Source organism: Gastrolobium bilobum, unplaced genomic scaffold, assembly GCF_033153095.1.
Source record: "Gastrolobium bilobum isolate Gb01-03AN ecotype WA unplaced genomic scaffold, APGP_CSIRO_Gbil_v1 utg39315, whole genome shotgun sequence".
In the NCBI taxonomy this organism is placed as follows: domain Eukaryota; kingdom Viridiplantae; phylum Streptophyta; class Magnoliopsida; order Fabales; family Fabaceae; genus Gastrolobium; species Gastrolobium bilobum.
Window position 1 is genome coordinate 67,386 of NW_026896798.1, and position 23,890 is coordinate 91,275.

At 36.5% G+C, this 23,890-nt stretch overlaps 1 protein-coding gene across 1 annotated transcript; it reads right to left on the bottom strand.

The window, feature by feature from the left end:
* Positions 1-6,349: 6,349 nt before the first annotated feature.
* Positions 6,350-17,977, bottom strand: LOC133302055 (DNA repair protein recA homolog 1, chloroplastic-like). The gene is made up of 10 exons (XM_061501779.1): positions 17,772-17,977; positions 15,731-15,822; positions 15,495-15,570; positions 7,772-7,834; positions 7,533-7,662; positions 7,325-7,410; positions 7,105-7,230; positions 6,828-6,932; positions 6,576-6,637; positions 6,350-6,362 (listed from the first exon to the last, which is right to left on the bottom strand). Exons 1-10 carry the CDS (start codon positions 17,967-17,969, stop codon positions 6,350-6,352), a joined length of 951 nt encoding a protein of 316 aa, XP_061357763.1. The 5' UTR covers positions 17,970-17,977.
* Positions 17,978-23,890: the final 5,913 nt, after the last annotated feature.

The following is a 23,890-nucleotide window of genomic DNA, read 5'->3' on the forward strand; positions in this document are numbered from 1 at the left end:
GAATTGTACTTCTAATCCCAAGAAATAAGTGAGTTGTCCAAGATCTTTCATGTGGAAAGTTGTATGCATCAATTGTTTGATTCTAGTGATAGCCTCTTGATCTGAGCCGGTGACGATAATGTCATCCACATAAACAAGGAGAATCACAATACATTTGGAGGTCCTTTGTAGAAAAAGAGATGGATCATAGCTACTTTGGATGAAGGAAAAACCAATTAATGTTGTGCTAAACTTTTCAAACCACACTCTTGGTGCCTGTTTTAATCCATACAAAGAACGTTTTAGCTTACAAATAGTATTAGGTAATAGTGAGGGCATACCCGTAGGAAGTTTGATGTAAACTTCTTCTTTGAGGTCACCATGAAGGAAGGCATTTTTGACATCTAGCTGGTGAATTGGCCAAGATTCAGATGCAACAATGGCAATAATAGTCCGCACAGTAGTCATCTTGGCCACCGGCGCAAAGGTCTCTTCATAGTCTAGGCCATATTCTTGCTTATTTCTAAGAACAACCAATCTAGCCTTGTATCGATCGATGGATCCATCTGAACGCAACTTTATAGTGAATACAAATTTACTGCCAAGAGGTTTAACCGATGAAGGACATGGAACAATGTCCCATGTTTGATTTTCCTCTAGTGCAAGAAGTTCAGTCTCTATAGCATCCTGCCAACATTTATGCTCCATTGCCTGTTTATATGAAGAAGGAATTGGAATAGATGCTAAAGTTGCTGTCAAAGATAAAGATTCAGAAACACCATAGTTTTCCGGTGGTTTACGAATGCGAGTACTGCGACGTAAAGGGGCAGGTTCTAGTGCATGCACTGGATCAGCAGCCAGAGAATGATCAGAAGGGGGTCTTGAAGGGATTGAAGTCTGAATTGGTGGAACAGTCGGACGTCTTTGGTAGACAATGACAGGAGGACGAGCTTGGTCTTCTGCAAAACTGTTAGGAAACAATGGCAAGACAGATTTGGATGTAGAAGATTGAGTGTCTTGGTTAGTAGCAAAAAAATATGTATCTTCTTGAAAGATGACATTTCTAGAAACCCGAATCCTATGTAAGTGAGGATCATAGCATAAAAAACCTTTTTGATGGGCTGAGTAACCAAGTAAAGCACATTTAACAGATTGAGCTGTGAGTTTGGTGCGTTCTGGTGGCTGAAGATGAACATAACAGACACAACCAAAGATGCAAAGAGTTGAATAATTGGGTTGCTTACCAAATAACCTTAAGAAAGGGGAATCATTGTGCAAGACTGGAGAAGGCAGCCGATTAATAAGGTGGACAGCAGTTGAGAGAGCTTCACACCAAAAATGGGAGGGTACTAAAGAGTCCAACATTAAGGTACGGACAACATCAAGAAGATGACGGTTTTTTCTTTCAGCTATCCCATTTTGTTGGGGTGTGGAAGGACACGACCTTTGAGATAATATATCATTTTTCTGCAAGAACTCTTGAAACAAATGAGATGTGTATTTCCCCCATTGTCAGAACGCAGAGTTTTAATTTTTGATGCAAACTGAGTTTGAACATAGGAATGAAAAAATTGGAATGCAGAGAAAGCTTCAGCTTTAGATCGCAAAAAATAGACCCATGTGAAACGACTATAGTCATCAATAAAAGTGATAAAATATTTGTAATGTGCATGAGATATTACAGGTGTGATGCCCCATAAATCACTGTGAATTATGTCAAAAGGATGATTTACATTTGATTGATGAACTGGAAATGGTAGAATTTTACTTTTACCAAGTTTACAAGAATTGCAATCAAATTGAACAGCACTAAAAGATGGGAAATGTTTATTGCCAAGAACTCCAGATTTCATTAAGGCATGAAGTACATTCGAATTTGGGTGACCAAGACGCTTATGCCATAATTGAAAATTAACAGTTGCAGAATTACAAGAAATAAAAGGCTGAAAAGAACATGGTGACAACAATGAATAAAGAGGAAAAAGACGTCCAACTTTAGGCCCCTTCGCGATCACCTTCCCTGAGTGTTGATCCTGCACATGACAACCAGACTTTGAGAATTCAACTTTGCATCACTGTCAACTAATTGACCAACTGAAATAAGGTTACTGGTGAGATTAGGGGAAACATAAACATTGGTAAGACATGAAGAAATATCACCAATTGTTGTGATAGGTAAATTGTTTCCATCCGCAGTGTGTATTTGTAAATTACCAGAGTAATTTGTAACATTGGTAAGAGAAGCAACATTGTTGGTCATATGATTGGATGCGCCAGAGTCAAAGTACCAAGGAGAGCTGGATAAAGAAACTTTACCTGAAAGACCCAAAGCAGAAAATGCAGAAACAATCATTTGTTGAACCATTTCAGGGGTTAAAGTTGGCACAGAAACAGGCGGATTCTGATCCACAGAAACAGGAGTAGTAGAAGAGCCAACAGTGGCAGTGAAGGCTGTTGCATTTCTCCGTGGTGGTCTGATTTGACATTCTTTGATGATGTGACCTTCTTTTTTGCAGTAATTACAGAACTTTTTAGGACAGTTTGAAGCAAAATGTCCATGGCCTTTGCAGCAGAAACATTGGACAGTACTCATGTCTCGACCTCGTGGTTTGGCTTGTACTGCATACACTACAGGAAGGGAGGCAGATTTCTGGTGTTCCATGTTTGTCTGAGTAAGGAGACGTTGTTCTTCACGAAGCAATTCATTTAGACATTCATCCAAGGAGGGAACAGGAGCCCTGTTCATTAGGTTGGTGCGAATGCCCTCAAAAGTAGATCTCAATTTCATAAGAAATTGATCTCGTTTTGTGCTGTCATGAACATTTTGGACTGCAGTTTGTCCTTCAGTCAACAAATCTTTATAGACAATGTCAGTATATTCAGCCCAAAGATTCATGAAATGAGAGAAGAATTCAGAAATTGAGAGACTATCCTGTTGAAAAAGAGAAATTTCATGTTCAAGCTGGAACCTGCGAGCAGTGTTTGTTTGGTTATAAATTTTCTTCAAATAGTCCCACATCTTTGCTGCCGTTGTGAAGGGTCTGAGATTGAGGACAATACTAGGCGCAACAGAGCCTATGATCCAAGTCATTACCTGTGCATCTTTGGCCTCCCATTGGGCATGTGCCGCTTGGTGCGTAGTTTTGTCAGGAGCAGAATTAGTTCCGTCAACATGACCCCAAAGCTCCTTGCCTTTGACAAAGATCTGGAACTGAAATGTCCAGGTGGAGTAGTTCTTTCCATTAAGACGAACAAAAAGAACATCATATTTTTCAGTAGACATGATGCTGAGAAAAATCGCGAGAGGAAACAAAAAACAAGAATTGCGACGTGAACAGTACGCGCAAAAGACTAGAACTTGGGAACTCAGAGACTGTGAGCACAGCGAAAAATTTAGTAACGAAACCTAGACTGATACCATGTTAAACTTAGAGAAATTGGGATAAAACCTTAGGTTCTCCTTCGGAGAATTCTCATTTAAATAGTATGATATAATTACACAATCATAACTATACAATCATAACCTACAGCTAGCTAATTAATTAAGGATATAATTACACAATCATAACCTACAGCTGGCTAATTAATTAAGGATATAATTACAAATCATAACCTACAGCTGGCTAATTAATTAAGGATATAATTACAAATCTGCACAAATAATGCCAAATATTCTGCTCATCAATTCTATTGACAAGGAGTTCACCAAGAAACCAGGAGACTAATCATCGCCTAAGTTCTTGAGAGGAGAATCTAGACAAAATTGACAAGTTGCGCGTACTACTGAAAGAGATGATGCAGAAAAAAAGGGACAGTCATCGCAACGGGACTCAGCAAGGAACCATCTGATGAATGCTCTCAGAGCGAGATAGATGGCACCAGGTCGTCTTCCATCACCAAACGCTCCTACACCACCAAAATTGAAGTTCCCATATTTGAAGGTACGAATCCCTTGGGTTGGATCACGCTTGCCAAATTTTTTTTCGAAAAGCAAGGGATTCCAGATGATGAGAGGATGCAACTTGCGTTTGTTAGTATAAGGGAAGCACATTTCACTAGTTCTGCTTCCTCCGCAAGAAGATGCCAGATTTGAACTGGGAAGCTTTTACGGCGATGATGTTTCAATGTTACGATGGTCATGCCTCTGGGAGCATATATGAAAGGCTAACTAAATTTAGGCAAGAATGTTGTGTGGATGACTATGTAAAAGCGAATGAGGCTTTAGTGGCCCAAGCAGCCTGATAGACTCTCAGAGCCCAAATCCAAATTGTCAAAGCCCATTCTGATTTATGCTCGTGGTAAAAATAGGAGGAAGATTAATTGGGCCTCAATGAATAGTGATGCAGCACTTGAAGAGCGTGATGCTGAGGAGCGTGAGCCTGAGGTCCCTATTGGAGAGTGAATCGGTTTTGTGAGTAGGAGGTTGGAAGTTTGTTATTTAGGTGTGCTGCTGCATGGAGGGAGGCACCTGTTGGGGTCATGGGAATTAGGCTTGATTTGGGGGATACTCAGGACGTCTAATATGTGTCCTGCTATTATTTTGCTTCTGTTATTATTTCTTTCCATCATTTTGCCCTGTAATAATTACTTCCTTGTAACAGAGATTATATCTTGTTAATTTCATTGAGTTTAATACAAACAGCTGTGGTATTTCTCCTTAAAATTGTTTTGATCCTATCACAGCCCAAACTACATATCTTCAGGGTGGGCAGAGACAAGAAGTTTGGAGCCAGGTCAGGACCTATGACCCAAAAGATGTTTTGCAAGCCATGGATTTGGCACATGACATAAAAGAGGAGCTGAAATATTCTCAATTCCAATCCGGGTTCTCGTCACGTAATACTTATGGCTAAGGATGCTCCTATGGGCTATGGCAGCAACATAATGATGCACAATGGGTCTACGTGTGGCGAATCTTTCAAGTCAGTCACCGGTGGTTAGCAATCAAAGGCGACCAAGGCCAATCCTTATTCTTCGACAGAGCGATGCACCATGGGGGAGGAATCCATGGGTTCCACGAATAACCCAATTCAGGGGGTTTCTCTGGAACAAAAAACAGGGGCGAACGACACCTACCGTATAGTGAGTATCTCAAGCGGTGCAAAGAGGGACGCTGCTTCCATTGCGACCTTCCCTTCAGCCCAGACCATAAGTTTCCAGAAAAGAATCCAAGGGTTACCATCATAGGTGAAGACAAGGATTTCAACGCATGCAGTGAGAAGCATCATCTAGTGACTGTAGGGCATGAGGAAGAAGATGTCCGTGACATGCCAGAAGCCTCTTGTTGATGATTGGATCTTTCAAGTTTTTAAGCTGGAGGAATGACACAACCTAAGACTATAAAGTTGATGGGGAGCTTAGCTGGGGAACCTGTGTTAGTCTTTGTGGATAGTGGAACAAGCCATAATTTTGTAATACATCTTGACCCAATTGATTCTTGAATCCAAGTGTGATACATCTTGTTATTGAACCTAATTTGATCACCAATCATCTTGTAATTAAATAATAAGTGTGTGCTAATAAAACCAAATTAAACCAAGTTGTTTTCCTTGTGAATCTGGTTTTGTGTAAGGTTCGGCTATCATTGTTAAATTGTGTTATCATTGTTCTCTCGACATTGTTACATTATTTACATAATTCCTGTCACATATTTGATGTTTTTTTGTGTAAGCTAGGGCAAGAGAGAATTGACCACCACCATCCACATCCTGGAATTGCTTGTGGAGACTTAAAGAACACTAAGGCTGAAGCATATACATAAAGAAAAGTTTCATGGAAACAAAGAAGGAAGAGTTGAAGTCAAAGTTATATTATGTCAAATTTGAGTCTTTTTGATATTTCATTGTATTCTATTTGGCTGTGTAATTATAAAGTAGTTATAGCTTATCATTCGATTTGGTTGTAAAAGAATATTTGGCTGTGTAATTGCAAAGGCCAGCAGCAAGGTTACAATAAAACATCATCTACCATAGAGCTGTCATGGCAGTACACAATCCATTTGTACAAAAGTTGGGTTTCTTTTTAAGTTAATATTAGCTCTGGCTTAAATATTTTATTTATTTTTCATTCAACATTCTTATTCAAAAGACACTCATCTTAATTGTTCTTTTGTTAGTGAGCTATCTCTCTAATTGTTTTTGACTGTCCTGCAAGATATCATCTCACTACATTGTGTTAGTTGAATGAATCAACGAGCCCAAACATTGAGTGAATTGCCTTCTTAATTTTTTGACAAAGGGGTAGCTATGTCAACCCAAGATCAGTGAACATAAAGTAGATAGAGCCAGAAGCGAAAATAATTAGTGAAATTCTAGCCCCAGAATATTCTTGATGTAATGATATCGAATTAATTTATCATACATGTTCAATGTCACTCTACTACCCTGTATTCAGTATAGATCATTACACCAAAACAATAATAAATTCAGCGAGGTATTTAAAGAGTAGGAGACACATAAGTAGTGAAAAGAGTCAAAATTGCTAATTTTAGGAGGTAATTAAAAATGTTACGTTTAAAGTGATTATGATTAAGCAACATTACAAAAATGAAGAGAAATTTCTTAAAAGGAATATTTTCAAATATACAAATATTGTACCTTACCTTGCTCTTTTGCACTCTTACACGAACTTTCAGGCCAATTTCTTCATCTCCTTTAGCCTAAAAGGAAATGAAAATGCACACAACAGCACTTCAAACAATTTTGACATTATTGCTAATAGATTATATTAGCAGCAAGGAATTTCTTGCACGTGAAAATTGCTGATATTTTTGAATAGAAAGGCCAATAGACACAGCAAGGTTGAAGATGATATATAACATTATGTCATAACAGAGCTATTGTGCTTACAGACTTTATCTTCCCTATAGGACGAACTTCTAGCCTAAGTGATGCAAAGAACTTCAATGCAATTCCACCGCTTGTCACTTCTGGATTTCCGTAATAGACACCAATCTACAGAAGTAAGCAAAAATATAAATCACACCAACAAAAAGCTAGAGATTCAACGGATCATTACACATACAATGAAGTCATTAGATTAGGTAAGCAGTTGCAAATTTACAGTATCATATTTCAATGCATGCAGTCTTCCAGAAAGAAAGAAAAACTAATAAAATAAAAGTACCTTATATCTTATTTGATTCAAAAATATAAGAGTACAACCAGCTTTAGAGGCATTTCCAGACATCTTACGCAAAGCTTGGCTCATAAGACGAGCCTGTAATCCCATTTGCTGCATTCCAATCTCACCCTTTGTATTTATATGAAAAATATCGTTAGAAAGAAATGCAGTCCCCCAAATTATGAAACAAAAGTACCTAAAAACAAGGAAAGTAATTGCTTACTTCAATTTCTGCTCGTGGAGTGAGAGCTGAGACCGAATCAACACAGATGAGATCTATGGCACCAGATCTACACATACGATCTGCGACTATAATATGGAAAGTTCAATCAACTCATAGACACCATACAGCACCCTGCTAATGCAATATGGACACTGCCAAAATTATCTTATCCATTCCAACACAAGCACATTAAAGACAAAGACATTACTCTCAAGAGCCATCTCTCCATGATCAGGTTGGCACACAATCAAGTTCTCTACATCCACTCCTAATGCTTTAGAATATGTTGGATCAAAAGCATGCTCAGCATCGACAAGCATTGCATTGCCTCCTAACTTCTGCATATCATAAACAAAATTGTGAATTGATCCCAAAAACATGTTTACATCAAGTGAATTTTAGTGATCAAGAACTAATGATGGGAAAAGCTGTAGATAGATTAATTACCTGCACTTCTGCAATAGCATGAAGTGCTAGGGTGGTCTTCCCACTGCTTTCTGGTCCAAATATCTGGAAATAGATATTGCAGACAACATTAGCTTGCCCATGACAGAACAAATTAGTTGAAGAAAAATAATAATAGAAGAACCAACAATACTACCACATAGTGCAAATCAAAGCATGGAAGAATTAGGACAGCTTTAGGGCTTAAGTCAGTTTGTTCAGATGGTTTGAATCAAAAGCCTCACAAACTACTATGACATACTTTTGTAAATAATTATATTTGTAAATAATTATTTTTATTATTCCTCTAGGTTATTCTAGGAGCTTCTATGAGTTTAGCCCATTAGGTATCTTAATCTCTTTAAATAAAGAACCTCTTGTACATGTTTTATACAAAATATACAAATTTTTTTCAAGTTGGCATCAAAGCTCTCGACTCTGAGGGCCTTCCTTTTGCTTCAGCTACCTTTAATGTGAAACTCTTGTTTCCAGTCTCCTTGCAGCCGGAAAATTTTCCGGAGACCTTTTGGTTTGAGAGGACCATCGTTTGACTCAAATTTCCCAAATCTATCGTTCTACGGGAGTTTTGTTGGTGGAGACTCTTGGGAATTATGATGAATGCTAAAATATCAGATAGGTCTACTCTGTTATTGTCCTCTGAGCCTTTTGCTGATTCTAGAAACATTGATGAGTCTGCTATGATCTCAACAAAGAAAGAAGGTTCTTCTCAAGGAGGTTCCTCTAGCAAGCCTACTGATGGTTCTTCCTCTAAGACCAAAAAAGATGACAGTTGGTGCTCCTGTTGTAAATGGGGAGGTCATATCAGGGACCTATGCTTTCGCCTAGTGATCGTTCTTCCTCTAAGACCAAGTGCTTCTATTGTAAATGGGAAGATCACATTAAGGACCTATACTTTTTCCTCTATAGGAAGCAACAAGTTCTGGAGAAGATCCGGGGGGAGGGGGGCGACTCCTTATGGAGAAGCTCATTTGACCTCCTCTTATGTAACTATTATTGGTGATGTCCTACCTATGTCTTCGGAATTCATTACTATTCGTCGAGATGAGTAGGAGCGGATTAGGACTATGCTTGATTCTATGAGTAAGCCATTTGATACTAGTGCCTTGGCTATGACTAGTATGACTACCAACTCTCATTCTTTTCTTACTTCCTGTACTGATTTTAAAAATTTACGGATTGTGGATTGTGATGCTGCTGATCATATGGCTTGCTGCACTAACTCTTTTCTTTCTTATCACCCCACTATTAGCACCTATGCTATAGCCGTCATTGGTGGATCTCACCCATCAGTTGCGGGTTCTGGTAACATACACATACAACCTTCCCTGCATCTCAAGAATGCTCTTTATGTTTCCCAGCTCTGCACGAATCTTCTTTCTATGCATAAAATTACTAAAGATTTGAATTGTTCTGTAACTTTCTTCCCTACTCACTGTGTTTTTCAGGAGATCCCCACCGGGAAGACGATAAGGGGTGGTAAGGAGCAAGGTGGACTGTACTATCTCGTTCCCTAGTTTGTAGCAGACTGTGTTCAGGATCACACATTGATGACTTGCTGCCAATCGACTTCTGATTCTTTGATTTGGCTTTACCACAAACACCTGGGACCTCCTCCTTTAAGTCTGCTTAAGTCTTTGTTTCCATCCTCTCTTTTTTGGTAATCGTTTCCATCCTTGTTTTTATCTAAGTCTGTTGAATTTTTTCACTTGGATGTTTATGACTTAGCAAAGCACCATCATGTAACTTTTCCTTCTAGTACAATAAAAAGGTTTGAACCTTTTGATCTTATTCATTCTGATGTTTGGGGTTCTACAAAGGGGAATGTTTCTGGTAATAAATAGTTTGTTTCCTTTATTGATGATTGTACTCGAGTAACTTGGATATTTTTTATGCATGACAAGTCTAAAGTTCCTCAGCCATTTATTCAATTTTATAATATGATTGAGACTCAATTTGGTAAAAATATTAAAAGATTGAGATCAGACAATGGTACGGAGTATGCCAACCAGCACCTTTCCCAATTTATAAGGGATAAGAGAATGATTCATGAACTCACATATGTCGACACCGCTCAGCAAAATGGGGTTGCTGAGCGAAAGAATCGTCATCTTCTTGGAGTCACTCAGGCATTACTCTTTTAGACAAATGTACCTAGTTATTATTAGGGAGATTCCATTCTCACTAATCTAGTTAATCAATCGCTTATCATCTCGAATCCTTGATCATGTAAGTCTTATTCACTCCATGACTTATTTTTTTCCTTTTGTTCCCACTATGCAGAGTCTTCAGCCCTGAGTGTTTGGATGTGTTGCTTTCGTCCATGTCCATAAACAACATCATAGTACGTTGAACCTAAGGGCTCTTAAGTGTATCTTTCTTAGCTATGCCCCTGATAAAAAAAAGGTACAAATGCTATCATCGCTCTAGCCAAAAATTCTTTGTCTCTATGGATGTCATCTTTCATGAATCTGAGTCATTTTACCCCAATCCTCATCTTTAGGGGGAGAGTAGTAGTTTCGATGTCCCTTTCTTTTGTATCTCTTCCTGTTTCTGACACTCCAGATTCTACAAATACACATGACTTAGTTGATGAAGAACGAAAGGTTGGGACACCTCGGTTGGTATATCAGAGAAGGAAACAACCCACACTATCCCACCAACAACCTCAATTGCTGAACTACTGGTAAGTCCTGAATCTCTTGTTTCTAATCCTAATATTATTAACTCTGATGACTCACCCATTGGCTTAAGAAAAGGAAAAAGATCTTACATCCAATATCCTATTTCTCATTTTGTCTCTTTTAATAACTTGTCAGGGCAACATAAAAAGTTTTATTTCAGCATTAGATTCCATCTCAATCCCCGAATTAGTGCATGATGTAATAAAAGATGGGAATTAGGTCGAAGCCATGCAAGAAGAAATGAACGCCTTGCAGAAAAATAAAACATGGGAACTTGTTTATAGTTCCAGTGGAAAGAACCCAGTAGGGTGTAGATGGGTGTATACACTGAAGTATAATTCTGATGATACTCTTAAGAGATATAAGGCTCGATTAGTAGCCAAGGGTTACACTTAGATTTATGGTATTGATTATAAAGAAGCTTTTGCTCCAATTGCAAAAATGAACACTGTAAGAACCTTATTGTCCCTTGTTGCACATTACAATTGGGACATAAATTAATTTGATGTGAAGAATACTTTCCTTAACTGTGAGTTAGAAGAGAAAGTCTACATGGAAATCCCACCAGGATTTGACTTTACAGATAGAGAGAATAACGTTTGTAGGCTAAGAAAGGCCTTGTATAGGCTGAAGCAATCCCCTCGTGCCTAGTTTGGGATATTTACTAAGGTTATGACAGCCTTAGGATATAAACAAAGTTAAGGAGATCACACACTCTTCTTTAAACAATCACAAGATGGTAAGCTTACTCTCCTCCTTGTATATATTGATGATATTATTATAACAGAGGATGATATAACGAAGAAACACGCCTTACAAGAACCATTAGCCTACGAATTTGAGATTAAAGACCTTGGGAGATCGAAATATTTCCTAGGAATAGAGGTAGCTCATTCAAAAGAAGGAATCTTTATCAGTCAAAAGAAGTATGTTTTTGATCTTCTTAAAGAAGCAGGAAAACTTAGATGTAAATCTTCTAGTACTCCCATTGAGTAAAATCACAAACTGGGCAATGAAAAAGAGAGTCCTCCAGTTGATAGAGGACAATATCAACAACTAGTGGGGCGGTTAATATATTTGTCTCATACTAGACCTAATCTAGCTTATGCGGTTAGTATTTTCAACCAGTTCATGCATAATCCAAAGAAAAAACGCATGCACGCAGTGAAAAGAATTCTTCAGTTTCTTAAAGCTACTCCTGGTAGAAGGCTATTATGCCGACGTTGAGGAAATCTTTTTAGAAGTGTATATTGACATTGATTATGCTGGGTCAGTGACTGATCGTCGATCTACCACCGGCTATCTTATGTTTCTTTGTGGCAACCCAGTGACATAGAGAAGTAAGAAACAGGATGTGGTTGCTTAATCAAGTGCAGAGGCTGAGTTTCTAGCTATGGCTCAAGGCATTTGCAAATTGTTGTGGCTAAAAATCATACTTTATGATCTCAAAATCAGATGTGAAGAATCTATGAAGTTACTTTGTGATAATAAATCCATCATCTGTATAGCTCATAATCCAGTCCAACATGATCCACCATCTGTCGACTGCAATTTCATCAAAGAGAAACTTGATAGCAAGTTGATTTCTACTCCGTACATTCCCTTGGGGACCAATTAGCTGATGTTTTGACAAAATGGCTTCCCACGGATAGATTTTAAGAACTTAGGGCCTGTTTGGTGTGACGTATAAGACCTGATAGTATAAGCTTATACTATACGTTATGACATTTTCAGTTGTTTGGTGTGACCATCGTATAGTATAAGCTTATACAGTAAGACCCCCTAATACATCAAAACGATGTATAACTTAATCCGGCCTATGGAGGAAGGATTAGGCCTGACAAGGGATTGATGTATTAATATTGCTTACAAGTACAATTTTCAAGAACTAATATATCATTTCAATATTAATATATTAAAATAATTTTTTTTAATATATTAATTTTTAAAATATTGGAAGATATTATCTTATACAATACCATACCAAACGCTGGATAGCATTAAAATTTAATCAGGTCTTATACAATCAAGTCTTATACTATCAGGTCTTATGCATCAGGCTTATCCAATACTATGCACCAAATATGCCCTTGTTAGCAAGATGAAAATAATAAATATCTATTCCTCAGCTTGAAAGGGAGTGTTGTAAATAATTATATTTGTAAGTAATTATTTTTCTTATTCCTTTAGGTTATTCTAGGCTAGAAAGCACCGACATGTGTTTTTTAAAAAAAATTGCATGTCGGACACCGACACATGGTCAATACTCCGACACGTGTTTCCGACATGCAGTCAACTTTTTCCGACACGTGGTCAACGCTGGGGTGCTAAACGAACCAGAGGCCTTTCAGGGGCCTTTGGCTCTGCTCGTGAAGGCCTGATCTTACATGTCTAAAATTGGTTGTTGGCACCAGGCTTGAACTTGTATAAAAGCTCGTTTAATAAAAAGGCTTTAGGCTCCAATTCAAAAGCTCGGCCTTAGAGCCTCTCAAGCTTGTCTAGTATATTATTTTATTTTTTTATTTTATATTTTTTATACTACTTGTATAACCCTCTCTTTCTCTTCAATCCATTTCACCCCATTTTATTGGTTAAACTGACTTTTTGAATGATTTTGTTCTATATTACGTTGTTTGGATAACATTGAATTTATGAATGTTTATGAAATTACTAATTTTGTTGATTGTATATTCTGTTTGAATAAACTTTTGTTGTCTTATTTTTTTTAAACTGACTAAACTGAGCTTTTATTTTGTGTAAGTAAGTCAGGCCATAGGCCAATAATTATATTCATAACAGGTAACAGGCTTGGTCAAGCTGACACATTTAAACACAGACTTAGCCTTTTAAGATCAAAGCTCGGCTTGGCCCGTTAACACCCCTAGTCAACGCTCTAACACGCAACCGACACCTTTTTTTTAGCTCTAAATTTTATTTTATTAACTAAAAATGAAAAAATAATTTATAAGTCAATTTTTATGTTATGGATTTGACATAAGAAAATAACAAGGTATGAAAAATTACTTTTGCTTTGTATTTATGTTAATGGAATTTGAATATTTGATTGGTTATATGACTTATTATGGATTGTTATATGTATTAAATATAAATTATATTATATATATTAAAAATATTATTTAATATCAAAACGTGTCCTAACGTATCGAAATATGACATTTTTTTAGAATTAACTTACGTATCCCGTATCGGTGTCGGTGCAACATAGATTCTAGGAGCTTCTCTAGGTTTAGCCCATTAGGTCACTTATTCTCTTTAAATAAAGAACCTCTTGTGCATGTTTAATACAATAAAATGTACAATTCCATTTTTCAAGTCATACTCCAATATAGCTCAAGTACCATATATGCAGACTGACGTGAAAAAGGTCACAGAACCAAGAAAAGGAAAAATTGATGGGGACCGTATTTATCAAATGCGCGTAGCGGGCAGTAACGGCCGACCCTTGAAAACACTATAGCACTATAGCAGGTAGTGGTACAGCGCAACGGTGAAATCTTATGCATAAACATGCTATATATAATATAGATATACTACACATAGCTCAAAATAAAGGCATTCATTTATAATTAAAAATAATATCACTGTCATTCCTAACAATAATTATGAATACTGTCAATTAATAATTAAAAATACTGTCATTCCTGACTCTTGAAGATGTTTGTTCATTGGCAACCATCTTCAATTTGGTTGCAGGAACAAATTTGGATAAGTTGTCAAAAGCCAAAACTAGTAATGTGGATCAACAAAATTGGAATAAAAAATAATTTGAATAAACAAAAAGAAGTTGAACAGAATCTGTTCAACAAATGGATTTGAACAGAATTGAAAAAAATATAGACTAATAGAATTGGATTGATAAAAAGAAATAAATATGGATCACAAAGCAATGTTCAACTCTTGCTAAAGTTAAAATACCTTTTGCTTCAGCTTTCAAAAAATGTCATGGAGCTGCTTTTATTCTTACTATGTTAGCATACGCAAAGTTTTGTGAAAAAAATCCATATAACTTTAGATACTTGCATGACATAATACCAGAGTTCAAACTCCAAATCCATGTTAAGCAAAAACAGAGACAGGTAGAAAAAAGAGTAGAAAATAGAGAGAGAAGCATATAAAAAAAAAATGGAAAGAACCTAAAACAAAGAGAATCGTTGCCGAAAGTCAGTCACTTGTTGCCGTTCACCGCAAGTGGAAGGGCTAGGCGCTGCTGATCGAGTGAGTCGTAGGATTTTTTTCGATGGTTTGACGCAGAGAGTAGGGTCAAATTACAAAAGAGAGTAAAAGACAATTTAACCCTTAAGAAAAAGACTGCTAGGTCATTAAATGAAGGGCCAAATGGAAGATTGACCTTAATTTGGCTGTAAAAGCAGCCGCTACAACCACTACTGTGAACATAGTGTTGCATAACAGCTTATAGGGATGAGCTCAGCGTTGCATAGCAGCCAACACGCAACAGTTGCATAATTGTGCTTCGATTAATAACTATGATGTGGACAAGGACATAAATGGAGAGAAATAGAGATGAAAATGGGGGCAGGTAGGCTAAGGAAGGAGAAACCATATGCGCTATAGTGCTATTTTAGCAGGTAGTAGCCCCGACCGCTATTTCCGCTATGCCACACAACAGTTTTCTATAGCGGCAGCTGTTGCGGGCTGAATTGCAGGCAATCTATAGTGAAGGGATTCTGAAATCTCATACTTGCCCTCGTTATTGTGTCCCAACCTTCATATTAAAGGGGTATAATGGACTTTTAATCCTTATTTTTAATCATAGTCGTATCTCCATTCCCTTGCTCTCCCTCTCTCTTGACTTAGCATTTCTTAATCTCAGTTGCATAAAGCTCTCCACCCATCGTGCAATTCATTTTCAAGCAAGCCCATAAAATTCTTAATCCATATCAAATTATAATTCGTGTTCCATACTCCATCAAGAACCCACAGAAGGTAAATAAGATGACACAAGGAAATGAATTGAGTCACAGCATGAACCATAAAGTCAGTACCTCTACAATTCTTCCTTTTGGAAGACCACCACCTAAAGCACAATCTAATGTCAAACAGCCACTGGGGAAAGTTTCACTGCAACATTCAAGATGATGGAAAATATGTCATATGTAATCTAATCTAAATCACAGAAACTAGTGACAGGGCACAATTTGATGTTATTTAAATATTTTAATGCAATCAGGCGGGGGACATAAGTGAGACAGATGATAAAGAATGTGAAGAAGATACATACACCAAAGCTCCACCAGCACTGCCCAATCTTGTAACACTACCCTTTCCAAAAGAGTGGTTTATATCATTCATCGCTGCTTCCAGTGCTTTTTGCTAGAACGGAAATTTCATTGTCAGATTGAATATACTTTTATATTAGTAATATATCCCGTGAACAATGTATTAATTATTAAATGCAACGCTAGTAGAATTGGGCCATGCTGACATCATATTTTCATTAGAACAATGATCTAAAACCATTTTATAACAAACATGGAACCAGATATCCTAAAAGCTGGCATGTTAAATGAGTCCAATAGACTAATAAATAAAACATTATACTACCATGAAGACTAAGATTAAGGTGAAGAATAGAAAAGATGATATGGTGAATTATTGTATTATTCTGACTACCCAAAAGATAAATAACATAGATGATAACATATATATATAGAACCAACAAAATATCATAAAAACATTAAGATGATAGAATGGTCCAAAGATTGAAGAAAAAATGAAGGAAAAAAAATGGGATTTTTATTGATGCGGTCTCCCTTACTCCTGGATCAATGGAGAAACCAAGAAGAGTAAGAAAGACTACCAAGTTGTTGTCTCCCAAGTATTCTAGTAGTGGCCGGTAGCGGCCAACCCCTGAAAACATGCATACCAAAAATTGTGGTATAGCACAACACTATAACACTAGCAAATAGTGGTATAGCACAACAGTGAAATCCTACAAAAGGGCATTATAGTTCTATAAACATGCACACCAAAAATTGTAACAAGGGATAAGCAAAGATAACTTCAAATTTAAAAAATCATTATGACATCTTCTACTCAAAACAGAAATAAAAGCTTTTTAAGAGATTGTAGAAGTGTAGAACTGAATTTAAACCCCAAAAATCATTATAAATAGATGTAGAGCTCTTGTCTGTTTTAAGCCAAGCAATTCAGTACCAAATAATCTTCTCAATTCTATTATGAACCCCAACAAAAAGGCAAAGAGGCAATACAAGATAAGAAAGACAGCATGAGAGTGATGCAATCTCTTAAGGAGGAGAAACCCCATTCAATATTGAAAAATCCAACTCACTCGATCATAGGTCTTCTCAAAATGTAGTTCATGGACCACCATACCTTTTCCTCTTCTATAAATATAATCAAGCACTTCTTAGCATTAATAATAAGTGCCACATAACACAACACCGCAGCAGGGCTTAACAGTTCCATGTTCCAGGCAGCAGTTTAATGGAATTCACATCTTTCTAAAGATTATGTCATAAGTTAGAATCACTTTATACCATTTATCTTAGCATGTACACTTTATCAACTGATGAAATCTCGAGAGAATGAACATTCACTCATTTATTATATAGTATTATAAAAAAAAATTAGAAAGTGTGGCTGATTTAAGCACTGCATTCCCAACAGATAAGAATTCACTACACATTTCACAAGTCTATGAAAGGATGTGAGATTTCCAGATGCACACTCCTCTCCTCTTTCCTTCATAAAAAAGAGATACATGGACAATAGCACAATAAAACCATGACTACCTCTTAAAATGTCAATGCTAATTCCACCTCCAAATTCCTAAAAGTTGTTCAATTAGTTCAATAGAGGATGCCACAAAAAGCAAACAAACTTTGTCTCAATTTCAATATCGAGTTAAATAACTGCAGCATACCCAGCATTACATTTAACACACTTATCAATTAGTGATTGAAGCGAACACTAAAAGTTCAGGTCAGCTACCCAAAAGAATAAAATTACTCTCTTTCAGAGTGACTATAAACAGACAATAAAAACCACAAAATTGTTCTAGAAAAGTAATATTTTCCCAAAGAGAAACGAGAGATTACTTCACCAAAACAAAAAGTTGCAACAAGTATTCAAATGCATTAATTCGCTTTAAAAAAAAAAACAAAGAGAAAATAGACACCTTTGTGAACGAAATTTAATCAAAACCCAAAAAGGCAAAATGGGTCATAGTCAAAACATTAGAATATCCATTCCGGTAGAGAAAGAAACAAAAACAAAAACAAAAATAAAAAATGCTATACCCTGTCAAGAAAGCGAGGATCAAAGTCCCCAGAAAGAGCACCATTCAGTCTCCCTTCAAGCTCGCACTGAATCCTGACATGCTTCAAAGCGGAGAGGGGACGAAAAGAGTGAAACCTCAGAGGAAGAGGGAGGAAGAGAGATGAAGAGGGCGCCTTGAGAATCACAGTGTTGGGTTTCAGAGGGAACACCAAATCCATTGCAGACTAGGAATGAACACACTGTGATACAATAATACAAGTAATTTTGTATTTTTGTACAGTGTAAGGGAGAAAAAAAAAAATATAGAACGACAATAGTCTGTTGATACAAAAATCCATAATTCGGTCGGGTTGTTCATCATAAATCGGGTAATAGACAAATTTTGAAAATCGATTTCATTTTTTCTTTTTAAAGAAATTATTTTTTAACAAAAAAACACTTTTTATGTATTATTTATTTTAGTATTACTTTTTACAAAAGTTAAAATTATTTATATTTTCAAAAAATATTTTGATTTGGAAAAAAATATTTAACTTCTGACTTCTATTTTTTTTAGAAATTAAAACTTTTAACTTTCAAGAAATGCAAGTTTTTGACTTTTTCCGTGATTTTTATTTTTTCTTTAAAGCAGATATCCAAACGAACTTATAACGAGAAGTGTTTTATTTTCTTAAAAAAAAAATAGCTTTTGGAAAGGAAAAAAGCTCATATAAATGGACCCTTGATTTGTTTTGAATTCTTTTTGCTTTGATTGTTTATATATAAAAAATGTCCATTTTAGACAATGTTATCTAATGTTTCATGAAACCATGTCTTTTTTTTTTTTATAACATTAACGGCGAAGCCCCAAACAAACAACCAGAAACAAAAAATAACTATCCAGGGTCTATATCCCTACAAGAGGAAATTTCCTGAAGATCGTGATCAAATAACTGAGCAAGGTGAAACGGCATAACTCTATGACTCCAGAATCCAGTATCTTTGTGAAGAGCAGACTTGGCTAACCAATCTGCACAGGAATTAGCTTCTCTTGGAATATGAGAAAGCGTTACCTCCCAATCCTGACCGATGAGTGCTTGTATCTTAGCCACTATACGAGGCTGACAAGCTGCATTGCAATCAGCAAGCAAAGAGAATACTTCAGAAGCATCTCTTTCTAGTTCCACCTTCTTAAATCCCAGTTGCCAAACCAATTCCAGACCTTTTAGAGTTCCCCAAAGCTTCGCCATTAAAGGAGTGCAAGCACCAATATGATACTCAAAGCCTCCCAACCAAGAGCCATCATCAGATCTGATAATCCCACCACAAGCAGCCACCTCAGTATTCCTTTCAACTGCCCCATCAATATTAATTTTCACCCAATTTAGCCTTGGAGGTTTCCATAAACTCATACGAGTTGGATGAATGCTAGTAGTAGCCACAGCCTTCCTACCCATGCAGTTACGTACTTCCTCTATATACATAGCAATTATGTGCGTTCCATGGGTTGGATGCTTAAAGTTAGTATCATGGACATTTTTGTTCCTCCATCCCCAAATGAACCAGCAAGAGATAAAAAAGACATCACGCCAATCATCTGAATTACTTTGATTCCAAGCTTTTGAGATATTATTTTCAACCCAATCTCTAAGATCCAAGCTGTAGAATAAGCTTTGCCGATTAGCTGAAACCAGAGAATTCCAAACACTTCTAGCATGCTTACAATCTCTTAGAACATGGAGATTTGTTTCCAACTCACCAGGACACATTTTACAATGACCAGATTCCCCACTCCATCTAGATGTGCGGTCTTTAGTAAGAAGGCGGCCATGCATGATGATCCACATACAAGATTTAACACGTTGAGGCCCATGCCATTTCCATATGGTAGTCCAAGAATTTTTCAACGGCATGAGAGGGAAACCAAGCATGTTATAATACGCGGTTTTAACTAAAGAGCAGCCAACCTTTTGATTTCTCCAAATAATGCGGTCATTTCCATCCGATGCGCTAGGAATGAGAGCAGCTTGGATCCTTGCAACAGCTTGATCATTGAGATATTGACAAATATAGAGAAAGTTCCATTGACCAGTATTGCTGTTCACGAAGGCACTAACAGGGAGATTCAACTCCATTGTTGAAACGATGTCTTTAGAACAAAAATTATGGTGTATTTGTAATTTTAATTTATTTTAGGGTTATAATAATCTTTATCATTCTAATTTTTTAATTTTTTAACTCAAAATTGCATCGTTTCAATGAACATTAAATAAAATTGTCTAAAATAACATTAGATATTTTTTTTCCATATAAAAATGTGTACTAATGTATTTAGATTTGAAAAGGTATAAGTTTGAAATGTAATTCAAAATTACAAATTAAATTAAAAATTGTCAACATATTAAATTATATATAAGATTGGGTTGATTTGGTATCAATCTTGATATTTCTCTATACAAATATCAGTTTTCATATCATATTTATGATGTAACTTTACCATTTTTTGTGAAAATATATTTTAATTTTAACTCGTTAAATCTAATACACAAGTAAGAAGGTCTCGAAGAGTAAGATAGCTACTTTATACTGAGGGACATCCTTGCTTATGTAATTGTCAGTAACATGGGAAGTTACGTTATGTTATGTTATGCGATGGTTAAGAGGTTAGCTTTCGATTATAAGAAGCAACTATGTATTTAATATGCATCAAAATACTTTATTAACAGGAAAAAAAACATATCAAAATATTCTTTCAATATTATTGTCAAAATCATCCATTAATGCCAATTTTTGACATTAAAATGATCTTAATCAATTTTGTAATAAAAATTCATATCAAAAGATTATGCTTGTCATTTAGAAAATTAAATTAAAGTATTGTATATTTGAATGGGGTAAAATAAATATTTTATTTTACTTTATTTTATTAACTTATTTTTATTTTTATTGTGCTTATTTTTATTTTTTTTATCTCAAGAGTATAATGGGATTTTTAATTTATTTTTTTGGTTTTTTAACCAATATCTTCTTTGGCTTGATAATGTTTTTTTCTTTTATGACAATGTAAAATTCAAATGTTGCAAGTGTAGAGTAAGCTGCGGTACTTGATCAAATAGTGAGCGTCCCTTTTTTGCTCCTTCTCTTTTGTTCTTATTATTTAAGTGGATTGTGATAAAATAAGTGGATTGTGATAAAATAAGCTTAAATTAAATTAATTATGAAATACTAAACAGAAAATGGTGTTCATCTGACTAACAACATGTGTCAAGGGTGAGGTGTCTTTTGTTAACTCATTTAATTTTTTTCTAATTTACATACAAAAGATATCGTGTCTCATATAATTATTCTTATTATTATTTATTATTAATTGTTTCTTTACCTTTAAAATTTCAGGCATATTTGATCATGTATTGTTGTACACTTGTACTTCTCAAACATCTTTTATTTCAGAATTTTTTATTATTCCTTATTCTTTATTTTATTATTCATTTATATTTCTATATTTTAATATTCTATAATGTGATTAAAAATTTAAATTTAGATTATTATTAACAACTTCACTGCAACTTTCAAATTTAGAATTTATATTATTATTTATTTTTAAAAAACTAAGTTCATTATACAATTTAAAGACTTTCTTTATTATATAAATATCACTAAATTTTATGAACCAATGCCATTTCTTATAATTATTCACGGTCCGGGTGGACCGTGAATGTTCATACGATGGAAGATTGAGTAATATCGGATTTGTACGCTTATAGTTATCTATTAGAGACATATTGTGAGGGTGCATAGATCATTGAGCACTTCAACAGTACGATGTTAGCCAATGCGTGGTGTGTGCATAGGGACAACAGAAGTAAAATAAGTCAAAAGTGTGTATTAGTGGTGGTGCTTATTTATAATAGGTTCCCTGGTTGGGCCTCCACTTGGTTTATAGAGAAGTTGTTATGAGGTCCTACCTATTGTTAGGATTCTGACTTGAGTTCCTCTATCAATCACTGCTAATGAGCTTATCCATTTGTTGGGTTGTTGGGATATGGAACCAATAACAATTGCCCTCCAGCCCAATAGTTCGAGAGCTCAGACTGCTGGGATGTAAAGGTCTGCTCAGAATCTCGGCCATACCGAGCCATTAAACTTGGCTAGAGCTTCCGTTTAGGACCAAGTTGATGCGTGTTTGTCGAGGTTGATCTTGCATTTGGCCGAGGAATTTTAAGATCTTCCCTACGATCATCCTCGTATCATGGTTCGACAAACATCTATCTCTCGAGCTCAGCCAGTTCAGGCTGGTGTTAAGCCGAGGTGAGGGTTTCGAACACATATATCGTGGTTGAGGTCGGACATCCACATGGCTGCTTCTGATGTGGTGAGGGGGGTCGAGCTTATGTCAGCACTAAAGGTTGAAATGCAATCACATCAGCTTGACTTTCCAGCTCCTCATTATTTCCTTGGAAGTTACGCTACTCCACGTGTCATATGTCGATCGTTGGTTCGTGCATCGAGGCCTGAACGCCGCCCTTGCATTTAGTGCCTATCTCATGAAATTATCTCTGTACCCTCAGCTTATCAATTTCGCGTGCAAAAGGTCACTCTGTTTCATATCTCCTCGTTTGAGTTTATTTTGAAACTTCCTCATTTCACTTTCAACTTCCTACAACCAACTTTGAGTTTTTGGGTTTCTCTCATCTGGGTTTCTCTTTGCTTATAGCTTGGCCGAGGATTCTTCTTCGCTCATCATTATTTTCCTTCCAAAATAGGTATTTTTATAAACCCATTTCCCTTTGGATTGTCTGTTGTTATTTCCTTTGGCACTTTGTCTGAGTTTGCTTGACGCGATTTTAGACACTAAGTATCCTTGGTAATTCTTGGAGTTTGGGGTTTTGATGTTTGATCATCCTTTTTCCCTTCCTTTTCGATTAAAACAGGGAGATTTTTTTACCGATTGATTTGTATAGGGAGGTGACTGACTTTCTGCATTTAGATGAGTACCCATGGCCAAGGTTCTGGTGTGATCCTTGGTCGAGACAAAGACTGTCGAGATCTTGCTAAGGAAAGCACCTAGGTCTAGAAATTGCCCAAAGGGATTTGTTTTTGGTTTAGGGGCAAGGATCATACGGAGGAGGAGAAACTACAATTACTCCTTCATAATTGCCGAGGTGGAGGAAGTAAGAGGAGACTTGTCTCTTCTGAGCGGGGACGGGGTAGCACCACTTCAGTGAATCTAGGAAAAGGTGTGCAAAGTCTAGTGCCTCAGTTCAACGAGTCTTTAGGTCGAGGTCACATTTTATTCAACACGACTCTAGTAGTGGCACCCTCCACGGAGTCTTCCACCACCTTTAAATGTGCGAATGGAAGAAATAAATATGAGTTTTTCGAATATTCCAGTTCCGGTTTCTCTTTTAGTTAGGGAACATAACTTTCCAATAGAGATTTCTAATGAATCTTCGAATTCGTCATATTCTAACTTTAATCCTTTAGAGCTTGTCTTGGCTTCAAGGAGCTCGGATGCATCTATTTCTTATGCTAACTTTGAGTTTTCTTGTTCTAGGTCACCTATGGCGGAGCCCTTGGCTGATGATCAGGATGAATATTAGGTCTTATAAGAGGCCTTCAACATAAGGTCTCATATATCGGTAGCAGATATCGCCGAGCTTCCTATGGGGAACACTGTCAGGGTAGACCTTTTACCCGCGGCTGCAGATGAGCTAGTTTGTGTAGGCACGGCTGAGGATGAGCCTCATTTTTTCTTTTTCTACCAAGATTTGGCCACCAAGGTGGGGCTTTGAATTCCTTTACTGAGTTCCACATGGCGGTGCTCAAGTATTTACGGGTCGTTCCCACTCAACTTCATCCTAATTCTTGGGCTTTTGTACGAGGTTTCAAGCCGGTGTACAACTATCTTAGCGTCCCGTGCATTGTTCCCATATTCTTCTATTTATTTATAGTGTATACATCTCGGACCGGATCTGAGGCCAAGCAAAGGAAAGGTTGGGTCACCATCCGTGGTGTGCCCTCTCTTGGAATTTTTTGCGTGTTTACGCAATCTTTTAAGAATTTTGAAAACCAGTTCTTCAAGGTTTCTATTCACCCTGGTTTGTGGGCAAGTTTAACGAAAAGGGAAGTCCATTTACTAGGTTCCCCTTATATTGGTCCC